Source organism: Schistocerca piceifrons, chromosome X, assembly GCF_021461385.2.
Source record: "Schistocerca piceifrons isolate TAMUIC-IGC-003096 chromosome X, iqSchPice1.1, whole genome shotgun sequence".
In the NCBI taxonomy this organism is placed as follows: domain Eukaryota; kingdom Metazoa; phylum Arthropoda; class Insecta; order Orthoptera; family Acrididae; genus Schistocerca; species Schistocerca piceifrons.
In genome coordinates, this window is record NC_060149.1 from 400,109,325 (window position 1) to 400,124,119 (window position 14,795).

The window sequence follows — 14,795 nt, forward strand, 5'->3', positions numbered from 1 at the left end:
AAGAAAGAAAGATTAGGGATACTATGGAAAACCAATGTCTTACCACAGTGCCTATTCTCTCACTAGGAAAAGATAAAGCAACAAAGAAAAATGTGGCACAGAGCAACAGGACTGAGTGCAGGAACATATGGTTCAGTAGTTCAAGATCATGATATTTGCAGCGACCTACTCAATTTGCATCAAATCCTTTGAAAATTTCCAGGTGCTAGGCTATTCTGACACCCCCCCCCCCCCCCCCCCCCTTCCCCCAACTCTCCTCCCCATTATTATTTTTTGTGCACTTGACTGCAAAGAAGGACTCTTTGATGCAGAGAGTCAAGTTTCCATTACCTCTTATTGTGGTCCATTTTTGATAAGTACATGCTATTTTATCAATGTCATTCATGTTTATCTTTCGCTTTCTGTTTTCCTCTTTAGAAATTTATAAAGCATACTATATGATTGTTCAACATTTATATCAGCCTTTAAAACATCAGTACAACAACTGGTAGGGCGGTATAGTATACATTTTCATTTTTTACACCACAGTGTTCACATCAATTGTGAAAGATATGCTTAGATGGAAAAGTGTGTACATGTTTCATTAGCTCAGATACATATCTTTAAGTCTTTGAATTACTGCAAATAAATCATTTTACATTATTGGAACTGACAAAATATGAGACAAAAGGATTTAAGATTTAACAAAATCCTCTTTTTACAAGCAACATTTAAGAAAACTTTTCATTGGTGCTAGAGAACTCTCTACGTAAGTTAGAGCAAAAGCCTGATAAGTAACCACATAATATCCGTCACGTGACTTCCCATGCACACTAAAATATTAGCCAATGAAACTACATAGAAAATATCAGACATTAAAAATTTCAGCTTATGAAGAGCATAGTTCTTTTGAAGTCAAGACAACAAAACTGAGTAACACAGTGGTCTTAAATCTTAACACACAGTACTTCATAACAGACTGACACACACACTGAAAGGAATGTTTCAAAAGGAGTTTTGGAACAGCACCAAAACAACTGGTACTGGACAAAATAAAATGCTACTTACTGTTTGCCACTGACTGAACGAATAATCTGACAAAAGTTTAATTTTTGGTCACCATGTTAACCACAAAAAGCACAGAACTGTTACAATTGTTTCCATCTGTACACTTGGTGCATGCTTCAATGCAACTTAACTAAATCATTGACTGTTCTCTGACAATGTACCTCCTTTGTCAACTGTTTATAGAACATCTCTTTTCACATACTCTCCACAACTAAAACTTGTTTGTCAGAAGCTCTGTTACACCTAAAATTCATCTGTTTTAAGCTTTGCCATATTACAAACTTGTCATACACTAGGTAATACTTAAAACTGAGTTGTTACCAACTTGTATGAGGAAAGACAACATCTACTGACACCCAATTCAATGTCTGTAAACAATCTTGTATTTACAACTCCCATTTCCCAAGAAACAATTTTGATAAGGAAAAAATCTAGTGCCAGCTTGGGTAGCAAGGGAGTCTCAACTGAAATTCAATCTTTCATAAAAAGCAGTCAATTCATATGTGCCTCAGTTGTTTTTACGTGGTTCAACAATACTGTATCAAGTATTTCTGGTACTCTCAGACTGAAAGCTTACAACACCATTACCCTATGAACTTACCGGGTGCATGCTGCACACGAGCATCTTTTCTTCATTTGGATGGCTTGAATGTAGTATGTTCACCTCATTACATACACTGTACTTAGCCTCAGAAGAAAAGATCAATATTAATCGACTCCAAGTGCAAAACATGAAACCTATACTTGCCTGACACTTATAGCTATACTTTAGGTACTGTATTATAAAGTATGGATCACTGCATTTTGTTGACTTTAAATAACACAGCGATACAGCATTTCATTACATTTACCAGGCATCACAATTATTTTCATGCTTCAAAAATCTGGCAATTATATGTAGTTAAGATTAATGCCACATTTGTTATATTCCTGAATAAACAATTATGCTAGTGTTTCAAGTTCCCTTTTTTGAAGCTGGTCCTTCACGAAGTCGCTTTTGTTGCTCCAGAAGTCTCTCGAGTGGGGATGGGCCTGGTCCTGACCACAATGACTGCAACACAAAATTGGCAATTGAGTGTTAAGAATACCTTTCCCCTCAGAATACTTACATTATACAGGAGTTTAAGTATATCTACATCTACATCGATACTCTGCAAATCACATTTAAGTGCCTGGAAAAGGGTTCATCAAACCACCTTCCTGAGAGACAATCTCCACTCCTTCCAAATTAATAATATAAGCATAGACCAGATGTGGCTTGAATTAAGAGAAATAGTATCGGCAGCAATTGAGAGACTTATAACAAATAAATTAACAAACGATGGAGCTGATCCTCCTTGGTACACAAAACGGGTCAGAACACACTTGCAAAAACAATGGAACAAACATGCCAAATCTAAACAGACGCAAAATCCCAAAGACTGGCGATCTTTTACAGAAGCTCGAAATTTAGTGCGGACTTCAATGTCAGATGCCTGTAACAGTTTCCCCAATGAAATTTTGTCTCGAAACGTGGCAGAAAATCCAAAGAGATTCGGGTCGTATGTGAAGTATGTTAGCAGCAAGAAACAATCAATGCCTTCTACGCCCAACAGCAACGGAAATACTATCGAAGACAGTGCTGTCAAAGCAGAGTTACTAAACACAGCCTTCCGAAATACCTTCACAAAAGAAGATGAAGTAAATATTCCAGAATTCGAATCAAGAACAGCTGCCAACATGGGTAACGCAGAAGTAAATATCCTCAGAGTAGTGAAGCAACTTAAATCACTTAATGAAAGCAAGTCTTCTGGACCAGACTGCATACCAATTAGGTTCCTTTCAAAATATGCTGATGCATTAGCTCCATACTCGACAGTCATGTACAACTGTTTGCTCGACGAAAGATCCGACCCAAAGACTGGAAAGTTACACAGGTCACACCAATATTCAAGAAAAGTAATAGGTGTAATCCACTAAATTACAGGCCCATATTATTAACATTAATATGCAGCAGGATTCTGGAACATAATTTGTGTTTGAACATTATGAATTACCTTGAAGAAAATCACACACAGCCAGCAGGGGTTTAGAAAACATTGTTCTTGTGAAACACAACTAGCTCTTTATTCACATGAAGTGTTGAGTGCTGTTGACAAGAGATTTCAGATTGATTCTGTATTTCTTGATTTCCAGAAGGCTTTTGACACTATATCACACAAGCAGCTTATAGTGAAATTGCGTGCTTATGGAATATCATCTCCATTATGTGACTGGATTTGTGACTTCTCAGACAGAAGTCACATTTTGTAGTAATTGACGGAAAGTCATTGAATAAAACAGAAGTGATTTCTGGCATTCCCCAAGGTAGTGTTATAGGCCCTTTGCTGTTCCTTATCTATATAAATGATTTGGGAGAATCTGGGCAGCTGTCTTAGGTCTTGGATTTCCTGGTTAAAAATACACTTTTACTTGAGTGAAAATAAATTTTTTCCATCTTAAGTGACTATATACGTTCCCTCCAAGCTGTAAAACTCATTCCAGTAAAAAACAATGCGTTTTGGAAAGAACTTTGATGCTCGGCAACATTTACAGTGCGTACTTTTGTATTACGAAAGTATAAACACGAATTTCTGTACTTAACAGCACAGTAGCCTCCAAAGCACTGAAATCAAAATTGCAACGCGCTTTTATTAGACAATCATAGCTTATGTCACGTGATCTTGCAAGCCAATGACAGCAGATTTTCAGAGCATAGGACATTCGGTGTAGTCAGTCCATAGTAACATTACTGTTAAGTAGTGCGAACACACAACTAGGAAAAGTTCATGGTTTAAATTAATATACAAACAGTACGACCACAAGAAAAGCAAAGCTATCACCTATAATATTGATTGTCAAAACATTTTGCTGTTTTTGGGAGTAGAGAACGGGATTTAAGGATAACTCCCATCTTCACAGTTCCGGAAAGCTGGTGAGGGGAGGGCCCAGATGGGCTGGGTTGTGTAGCAGTCACTAAAATCAACCATGTTACGATTGGCTGCATGTTGTGCTACAGGGTGGTCCACTCTGTTCTTGGCCACAGTTTGACAATGGCCATTCATCCTGGTGGACAGCTGGTTGGTAGTCATACCAACATACAAAGCTGTATGATGACTTCAGCTGAGTTGTTGTATGTCATGGCTGCTTTCATAGTTGGCCTGGTCTCTGATTGGATACGACAAGCCTGTGGCATAGCTGAAATAGGAATAGGATACTGCAGGTCTTGCACCTGGGTCTTCCACTGGAATATTATGCCTATGGCAAGAGGCTGGGATTGGGAGTGGCACAGGGATGGACCAGGATGCTGTGGAGGTTGGGAGGGTGATGGAACACTGGTTTAGGAAGAGTGGGAAGGATCTTTGGTAGGCTGTCCTTCATTTCAGGGTATGGTGTGTGGGGGGGGGGGGGGGGGGGAGGGACACTTCTTTGTAGCTGGTTCTTGAGAGTGGAGTGAGAGTGTGTAGTGACATGGCATGGGAAATCTGTTTGCAGACTAGGTCTGGGGGATAGTGCCTGTCTGTGAAAGCCTTTGCGATACCTTCAGCATACTGGACGAGGGAGTTCTCGTCACTGCAAATATGCTGTCCCAGGGTAGCCAAGATGTAGGGGAGGGATTTTATGGCATGGAAGGGATGGAAATTGTCAATATGCAGGTGCTGTTGGTGCGTTTATTTAATGTGGACAAAGGTGTGGCTGGAGCCATCAGAGAGGTCAACATCCTACCTCCCCCAAAGCCAGCCTTGTCCTGCCATCATCTATTCCCTGCATGCTCTGCCAGGCAATGCTGACTTCTCTGCCCCCACCCATATCCTACTATCCCTTTCTCTCCCCACCCACCCACCCAATTCTGGATTCCTGCTTCCGTTAGACACTACACCATTTCATTCTAGCTGGAGATAGTGGTCATGTGTGTGTGTGTGTGTGTGTGTGTGACATTAGAAAAGCTCTAGGCAGAAGGCTACCTTCATTTACATATCAAGACAGAAATTCTGTGGTACATGCTAAGATCTACAAACTGATGTAGTAAATTTGGACTGGAAACTTATGCAACACATTACATCTCTACCTTCTTATCCTACTATTATCAATCTTCAATTACTGATTCACAACTGCATTCAGTACTGACTCTCTGGGAATCAACTTGCGCAAACCACCAAGAATCTCCATGCCTCCTCTTGCCCACTTCATTCATCCATTTTGTGACTGATAATTCACTTGTGATGCAAATTTCATTTTACTTTTTTAGCCACTGCCATGAGATAACATTTTCCTAATCTTGCTGCCCCTCCTCAATACAGTAAGTGGAAAAAAAGGGTCACACAACCTGAGTTCCAAGTCCACTTGATCCACTAGCACTCATCAGGCCACCAAAGCTCATTCCCTGCTGCGATGACTGAGTTGTTGATGGAGTGGCCCACTGTGTTGAACTAAACAGGCTATACGTGTTGTCCCCACCAGGTCCAGAATGACGGGTAGGCATAGGGAATAATGAACCACCAGGAGCATAGCTACCTATATTACATGCTGTTACCTGCAAAAGATGGAACAATTCATTAATACCATAATCATTAAAACTTTTATTTTGTTTAGTATTTTCACTGTCTTTACAACAGGAACAGTTAGAATTGACATTTAATCTTCAACTCAGAATGGAATGAGTTAATGATTATAATTTATACCTGTAGACAAAGACAACCTGGAGCTATACATAAAATGCATGAAAGTGCCACTATCCAATAAATAACACCAATTTTGAAACATGTAGCCCAAGAGACAGACTCTATGCCACATGCTCTATGCCACAAATAGATAAGTTTTCATATAAATGTTTCATGAAAAGCTATAGACACTAGTTTTGTAAACACAAATTTCAACACTAATAAACCCAACTTTAGCAAAATGTCAATGCATTTAATTGCACGATATGTAAACTCATTCTACAATGAAAGGTACTTATAATTTGGTAAGATTGAGTTTGTTGTTTTTTATGTTGAAGTACAGAGAAATATTTTCTATAGCTTTTGATAAAACATTTTCGTGAATACTCTACACCTGTCAATGGTAATAATGTGCCAAAACCGACTGGGTGATTATTTTATACTAATTAGTATCATGACTTGCAAACATATTATTAGTCACATGATTATATATGTCCACTGTCTGTAAATTTGAGAAATATTACATAACTTAAGTTTTTATTCTTATTATAACATCCCAATGGAAGGTGAATCTCTCTAGAAGGCATTGATCATACTTTCAAGAACTCTACCTAGACAGAATGAAATGCCCTTCTTCAGTGTGTGTGAAGTTAATTTTGGAGCTATAGACCATATATTTGAAATCTGCAACATAATTTCGACTCTAATTAGCATCCTTACAGTATAATTGTGACTACAGATTCACATGTGATGGAATCAGATGATAAAGTATCTTAAAACACACACAAGAAAAAACATTCACCTATAGTGATAAGTATAGTTCATTAACACAGCAATAATAGAGAATTCAACAGAAGCACTTGGCACTAACTCACCAGTTACACAAAATGTTACACACACTACTACTAGGCTTAATGAGTGTGTTCTCTGTAACTAATTCATTATGGTTTTGTACTGACATTTTATACCCTGAATCAATCTATGCAGCAATGTTAACGGTATTAAACATTTTGTTTTTACAAGCACTTTCCTCATTATTCTTAATTCAGTCACTTAAATGGTTTACATCCTTACAGCCAACTGTTGTCCAAAGTCCTTCACCATGAAATAACACACAATAGAAATAAAATAACTTTTGTTTCTGCTCACTCACTGTTAACCACAACTTTTCACATAATTATATATTGCATAGAGGAGGGAGTATGGGTCACCTAACACTGGCCCTCTGCATTCGCTGAATTGGGTGGGGACAGGAAATCTGATTCATCGCTGTGAAGGATACGCTGAGGGAAGGTGAGAGTGAGTAGTAGTGGCAAGACTTGACCTGACTACTGGCAGTTCAGAGTTAACATTGTTTCTCTCTGCAACATAGCAGTGGAAACTGGGCCCTAATTACTTCTGGTCTCTATAACTCTTGCTACACCTAAATCAAATCATACTCAAATCGTTTGATACCATACTGAAAAAATACACAGAATAAAACTATATCACAAAATTTCTGGCCCTTAAGAACAGGTCACCCCTAGTTGTGACACAGACTTATCACATTTGGTTTTGTGGAAAATTATAAGAGTCTAATCTAACACCCCTGGTGAACTACACTGGTGTCCAAAACTAAAGCAACTGAGCACTATTTCTCCATCCTGTCTTTAATTCATAACATAATGATACAAGCTGTCAACAGATGTTGGTATGATCGTGTTCTGCATGGAAGATTCTGGTCAACGGACAACCATGGTAATGAAGTCAGGGCTCCTATCAAACAGGGTAGCGTCTGCCGGGTAGTCCTACATCCACAATCACTGTGTACACAGTACACAGTCACAGACAGTGTAGTATGGCACAGAGAAGATGCCTACGAGACTTTATGTGGTGGAGGGCCATAGGAATAATGGGAGCAGGGCAGTTGCAAACCGATAAGGCCCGATGGCTTAATGTGAATTGTTCTGTTGTTCCTCGGATGTGGTGACAGTTTAGAGGGACCAAAACTATATCCTGAAAACCAGGGTAAGGCCGACGTGTGACATGAGCAAGAGATGACCATTATTTGGCTGTACGAGCATGACGGTAGTGCCTTAGAACTGCACAGCAACTGGCATCTGATCTCGTAGCATCCACTGTATGTTTTGTATCGAGGCAAACAGTTTACAGAAGACTTAGACAGAGTGACCTTTATTGTCAGAGAACTTCTGTATGTGTACATCTGATGCGTCTTCACAGAAGGGAATGTCTAGAGTGGAGTTGTCAACATGCCATCTGAACAGTCGAACAGTGGATCAATGTTCTTTTCAAAGATGAGTCCCAATTTGGTCTGGATAGTGATTCTCAATGGATTCGCATCTGGAGGGAACTAGAATCCGATTCTGACACCCAAACATTGTGGAAAGAGACTCATATCAAGGAGGATCCCTAATGCTGAGGGCAAATATTATATTGACCACTATAACACCTCTTTATGAAATTGTACGGGTGAAATTGTCAAGTTTTAACTGCTGTCAGGTATTGTGACAAGATCTTGGGACCTCAAGTGCAAGATACTGTGAGACCACACTTCGTAATGATGGGAGATAATACTCGACCTCATGGAGTGTGGGTGGTTGAAGTTTTCTTGGAAATGGAAGATACTGCACATGTGGCATGGCCTGCTCGCTCTCCTGATTTGAATCCCATAAAGCATGACTGGGATGTACTAGGGGAGATGGGTAGCATCATGTCAGTATCTGCCATACACTCTCCAAGGCTTGTGAGCAGCTCTGCTGAAAGAACGGATGTTACGGCACCAACATGAGATTGATGACATAATTCACAGCACGCCTCATTATTGTCAAGCCTGTATTGCTGCCAAAGGTCGTCACACCCTATATTGAGCACATTAAGCAGTTGTTGGAATGCGTGTGCAAATCTGTTAAGTTGGAAGACATTTTCTTCCACAATTATGTATGTTGCAATCCATTATGCATGTTGTAATCGTTTACTTTCTGTATTCTTTACATTGTTTCTACTTGGCAACCTCCTGTTCATAATGTTTTGTGGCAAAATAACGCAACCTTGCAAAATTTCTGTTTGTTGCTTTAATTTTGGATACCAGTGTATTTCAGAACAGCAGATGCACTTCATCCTTGTAAGTCAATTTGTTTACAGCCTGTTTCGGTCACTTTCATCCTCGTGCTACCCAGGACCCTACAAATGGCAAACCAGAAGAAAAAGTAATGAACCACCAACAGAGGATACAACATCCAACAAAAGTATCCAGTTAAACTTCAGATACTTAAGAAATAATTTACAATGGCAACATGACATGCATGCCTTCATGTAAGAAGGATAAAATGGTCATGGTCAAAATGTGAATACATTTGATTTAGAGTTATAGTACCAAAGCAATAGCTTGACCAACAGCACCCAAAACACTGGCAGTCCAGCATACAAGTATGATCCAACACGTCACAAACATAAGCCAAAGATCATACTGACAAAGACATTACATGTGCATAGTTAAGAGAGAACCATTGTAAGTTGGTATAAAAGTAAATCAGTAAAAATGGCCATGATGAACGTAGGGATATACCTGCCAAGAAAGCAGCTGGAGGCTCCTGTGACACATGTGACTGGGGACACACTCTCCACACTACAAGAAAACTAGCTACAGGCAGAAGATAAAGAGAACATTGACTATGTGTCTATCAACCAACGACAGATGCCAAAGAATAACAAGAATAAAAAAGGTGGGAAGGACAGAAGCCAGACTGCTGGGGGGGGGGGGGGGGGGGCTCCAAGCCCTTAATTGGCCGACAAAGCTAATGTGTCCTACGTCATACGGATGTGTAAAAATCACTGTCATGGGTAAAATGTAAAACCAAATCAGCTGCTTTGGTGTTGTCTGCTACCACCAGATGTAGCATGTCAGCAAGTTTAAGGTTTTGCTGTAAGGTGGCCAAATTAGGGCAGTACAATAGGATGTGAGCCACAGTGAGACAGGCACAACACTGGCAGAGGGGTGGATCCTCACTTTGGAGGATGTGGCCCTGGGTTAGCCAAGTGTGACCAATGCGAAGCTATCAGAAGGCAGCAGATTCCCTGCCAGAACCACAAAGGGAAGACTGCCACACAGTTGCGTTCTCCTTTATGGTTCGCAGTTTATTCGAAGAAACCAGGGACACCAACCCATATTACAAGCCTCCAACAATTATCCTGGCACCCCCATTTCCAAAGTTGGTATCTTGGTAGCCAACTTCCCCAACCAGTCAGCATCTTAATTTTCTGGGATCCCAATGTGACCAAGGCTCCCCCCTGAGACAAATGACTGTCAAGTGTTAGTGGAGGTCATACAGGAGATCCTGGGTAGTTACAACCAATGGTGTCATGGAAAACACTGATTGAGAGACTGAATACTCAAGGAGTCACTGTTGATTAAGAATGACTTGCCACTGCAAGAACGAAGGCAGTTGAGGGCTCAAGCAATGGTCACTAATTCTGCAGTGATTACACTGCATCCATCTGGCAGAGAGCATAGTCACTACATCTTGCATGTGTGTAGGCAAAACTGGTTTGTCTGTGGAGTCATCAGTGTATACCATGTCTGAGCCTGGAAATGAATCAAGGACGTCCTGGGACAGGTGGCGAAAACCCATAGCTCTACTGAGTCTTTCATTCCAAAGAAGAGGTCAAGGCAGATCTGAGACCAGGATACACACCACGGGGGTGCATGTGATTTCTCCTTGTTCTCCATGACATGAGGTGACAGGAGATAGGAGATAGATGGGCTTCAGAGCAGAGCCTCCGCATGTGAATTTTGATCATGACTCCAGACTCTGGCCTCTGTTGTGGGAAGTAGCTCTCCCTACCAGGAAAAAGGACATGGTAGTTTGGATGCTCAGGGGAGCAGTGTATGTGTATTGCATAGCTGAGCAGCAGCTGTGGGCAACTGATCTGTAGGAGAGGAACACCCACCTCCACGAGTACACTGTTCACAGGGCTGGTCCGAAAGCCACCTGTTACAAGTCGGACACCAAAATGGTGTATTTGGGTCCAGAATCCATAATGCTGAGGGTGATGCTAAGCCATACGTCAGGCTCCCACAATCAAGGTGTGATAGGATTAGAACTTTGTAGAGGTGCAGACGTGTACAGTGGTCTGCATCCCAGCTGGTGTTATTGAGACAGCAAAAGTATTAAGATGTGACTAGCACATTTGGTTAATGTGGTGAAGATGGAGAAACAACATCAACTGGGGATCGAAGACCAATCCCAAAAAACTATATAACTCCACCACATTGAGCATTTGGTCCTCGAGGCAGAGTTCAGGTTGGGGATGGACAGTACAATGATGACAGAAGTGTATGACTCATGTCTTGGCAGTGGAAAACTGGAAGCTGAACATGAGGGCCAAGGACTGCATCTTTCATATGGCACCACGCAGTCAGTGTTCAACACCCACAGTTGAGGAGCAACAGTAGATGCAAAAGTTAGGGCAAAAGGATAGGGCACTGAGGAATTCCCACTCACTGATCGGATCATTATAAGGTTCCAGGTGATGTGCAGTAAAAGGAATTCTCTCTACCCACTGTTTGAGGACACAAAATGCAGGGTGATAATTCTCAGATTCAGAAGTTCAAGCATAATGAAGAGCAAAATGTTTGGCAAGAGCATCTGGATCAATGTATACATCACTATTCATAGAGATACCAGCTACACCTGTGGGTAATGGTGTCCACAGATATGTCAAATCTTCACCCAAACCTGTGAGAAGGAGTGGTATGTGATCCAATGGTAGCAACGTCCTGCTCCCAGCATTCTCGCTTCTGTCGTTTTACAACGCACCACACATTTAAAGGCAATGAGGTGCTCCATCAAAAGATCTCGCTTACGACGTTGGAGAGCCAGCCTGCGATCTCTAATGGCCATGGAGATTTTGGGAGTCCACCAAGGTACAGGACTGCCAAGTCAGCTGCCAATCGAATGGCTTCAATCGTACTCTGGACAACCTCATCGATACCTCCATGTGGCAATATGTGAAGGGCGATGGCAGTAGTGAAAGTATCGTAATCAGCTTGGGAGGGACCCCATCTGGGTGGACATCCAGGCAACTGATGCCAAGGCAGAGTCAAAACGACTGGAAAATGATCACTGTCGCACTGGTTATCATGGCCTCTCCAATAGATGGACGGAAGACCTAGAGTATGAGAATACCAGTATTTAATAGGCAAAGATCGAGCTCTGCGAGCAAGTTTTTGACAGCTTTACTGTGGCCAGTGGTCTTAGCTCCACCTCAGAAAGGGCTGCGGGCACTGAAGTCACCCAATGTTAGGAAGGGTGGGGGTGGGGGTGGGGGGGACCTCAGAAAATGGTGCAGTCAATGTGTTTTGGGACCTTTCATCAACAGGAAGGAGATACGCATAATAGATGGTAAATTCCAGAGATGTCTTCACACAAACAGCCACAGACTCCATAGTCGTGTTGAGTGGGACATATTTGCTGTGGATAGAGTCCAGAATGCAAGTGCAAACACCATCAGATGCTCTTTCATAGTCAGTGTGGTTCTTAAAATAACCCCGATAGCCGCAGAGGGTAGTGGTCCACATTGCTGGGAACAAGTTTCCAAGAGGTCGATGAAAATAAACAAGGGAAGTGCACAAAAGATGATGTAACTTAGCCAAGTGACAGGGAAAAAAACTGTTGCAATTTCACTAGAGGATCATGCTATCAATATCTTGGGGGAGGGGGGTTGGGGGCATAAAGGGACCAAGGAGGCAGGTTATGCCTCAGTGCCACCTGCTGTCACTGGTTGTAAAGATACACCATCAATACACATTTGTTCTGAATCAGGGTGCATGGAAGTGTGGGAGTCCAGGGCTATAGGAAGCATCAAGAATGCTGCCTTGGATACAGAGATGGAACGGAGGCGGAACAGCAGCATGGAGGCCATAAGAATTTCCCTCTTTTTGGAAGGCTACTAATTCTTGTTCTTAGGCGATTTAGACTTCTGCGAGGGCTTGTCTGACCTAAATTATGGGGCAGACGAGGAATACAAAGCCCTACGAAATGTAAACTGTGGCTCCTTCAGCAACCGACTGGCACCTAGTTGCAGGACAGGAGACTCCTGTTGAAGGAACATCCCGAGGGAACCCTTCATGTTAAGGGTTGCTGGAGGATAGTGTTGTTCTCCAGCCAGGGGTTGGGGACTGATGTCCCTAGTGGACAGGGAGTTGGTGCTCCCAAAGGGGATATGGGCAAAGTAGCAGGATGTGGACCCCCAACCACCACGGAAGTTGGTGTTGTCAGACAGCCCCGAGGGCTAGATGTAGAAGACACGAAGGGCGATGGCACAGTCACTAAAGTGGATGACATCGTCATAGCAGAAGCACACACCAGTATCATATCTGTAAGATGTAGGTGAACATATTTCTTCTTAGCATAGTGACCTGTGAGGCTGTCAAGGGTCTTGTATTGCTTGATTTTTCTTTTCGCATTTGAAAATGATGCAGTCTGGTGAACAGGAGGAATGGTGCTCCCCAAAGTTGACATAGATATTTTTTTTGGGGGAGGGGGGGGGGAAGGGGGGGGGGCACAAGGAGTGTTCGTGTGCAACTGACAGCCACAATCCCTACAGATGGCACTGGTGTTGCAACGCGAACACAAGTGTCCAAATCGATCGCATGCATTTGTAGTGCTGCACTGGTGGAGGAATATACAGCTTGACATCACAGCAATAAACTATCACCTTGACCTTCTCAAGCAATGAGTCACCTTCAAAGGCCAAGATGAAGACACCAGTACTCATTCTGTTGTCTTTTGGTCTCCGCTGGACATTATGGACCTAATGCACATCTCAGTTGAAAATGATACCCAGTGCAATATTCAAACTTTTATTGGGGGGGGGGGGGGGGAGGAGGAGGTATAGTGACAGAATATCACTCAGCTTGTAACAAGCAGAACTGAGCCACTTTTAATTTTTGAAATTGCTGCCACTTGCCCAAACCTGTCTCGGTATGTTCAACAAAGAACAATGGCTTTGTAAAAAAAGAGGAATCCTCGTCCGTCCTAGAACAAACCAAGTTTTGGGGGAAGGGGGGAGTATTTCTCGCTTTGCCTCTGAGCTCTATGTTCCTCTCATGTCTTAGCCAGAAAAGGGAAGGTAATATTTGGAGTCCTACCCCTCCGCATTGTAATACAGCTTAAATTCAGAAGAGACTGGTGGGGCGATGTGACCACCAGCAGAAGGAAGTTTAATTCGCTTATGACCAAATCTTTTGCCACGGTGCTACCCACTCCGAGTGGAAACTCTCCCCATGGACATCACCCATCCACAGCAATGGTTATCTGGCCATTACACTGTTGCCCGGCATCCCCATGCTCCAGCCACATACCTACGTGGGGAGTTTCCAGCTGAGACACCAACAGTCAGGGGTCAACCACCATGCAGATAACCAACCCCCCCAACCCCTAACAGAATTGCTACCATGCTGGGTTTTGTGCATAGTACTGTTACAAGAAAGAAGGGTTCGAAGAGAGAAATGCACAAAGTTGGAATATCACAATCAGCACCAAGAAGGCCATCCAATGGAAAATAGGGAGGAGAAAAGCACAATAGAAAGATAGACTTGCAGTATGGAAAAGGAAGTTAGTGCTGAAATGGCTGGGGCCCCCATGGTGGCCAGGCGTGTACTCAAATGAGATTTGAGCAACATGGATTTTTGTACAAATGTGTGAACAGAAAGTCAAGTACTAATGCTGGAGGTCATATCAGTTGTATGTGTCAACTAGATATCTAGCCACAAATTCATACTTGTAGAAAATAACTTACTTCAGTAAGAATAACATGTTAGCACAAAGGGCTAAAGTAAGTAAGTAAGTGTGTGTGTGTGTGTGTGTGTGTGTGTGTGTGTGTGTGTGTGTGTGTGTGTGTGTGGGGGGGGGGGGGGGGGGCAGCTGTGTAATAAATAGTGTATAAGATATAAGGTATCTGTTAGGCTTCAGCAACTGTTGTAGGGCTAAAGTAAGTAAGTGTGTGTGTGTGTGTGTGTGTGTGTGTGTGTGTGGTGTGTGTGTGTGTGTGGGGGGGGGGGGGCAGCTG

General features: G+C 42.3%; 1 protein-coding gene across 1 annotated transcript in view; it reads right to left on the reverse strand.

Annotated features, from left to right (window-relative positions):
- Positions 1-251: 251 nt before the first annotated feature.
- The window catches only part of LOC124721817 (nonsense-mediated mRNA decay factor SMG7-like), a 199,603-nt gene continuing 185,059 nt past the window's right edge, over positions 252-14,795 (reverse strand). Inside the window, exons 20-21 of the mRNA XM_047246937.1 lie at positions 5,393-5,599; positions 252-2,098 (exon numbers count right to left, since the gene is read on the reverse strand). Coding sequence (XP_047102893.1) covers positions 2,003-2,098; positions 5,393-5,599 — 303 coding nt within the window. The 3' untranslated portion in view covers positions 252-2,002. The remainder of the gene's footprint in view (positions 2,099-5,392; positions 5,600-14,795) is intronic.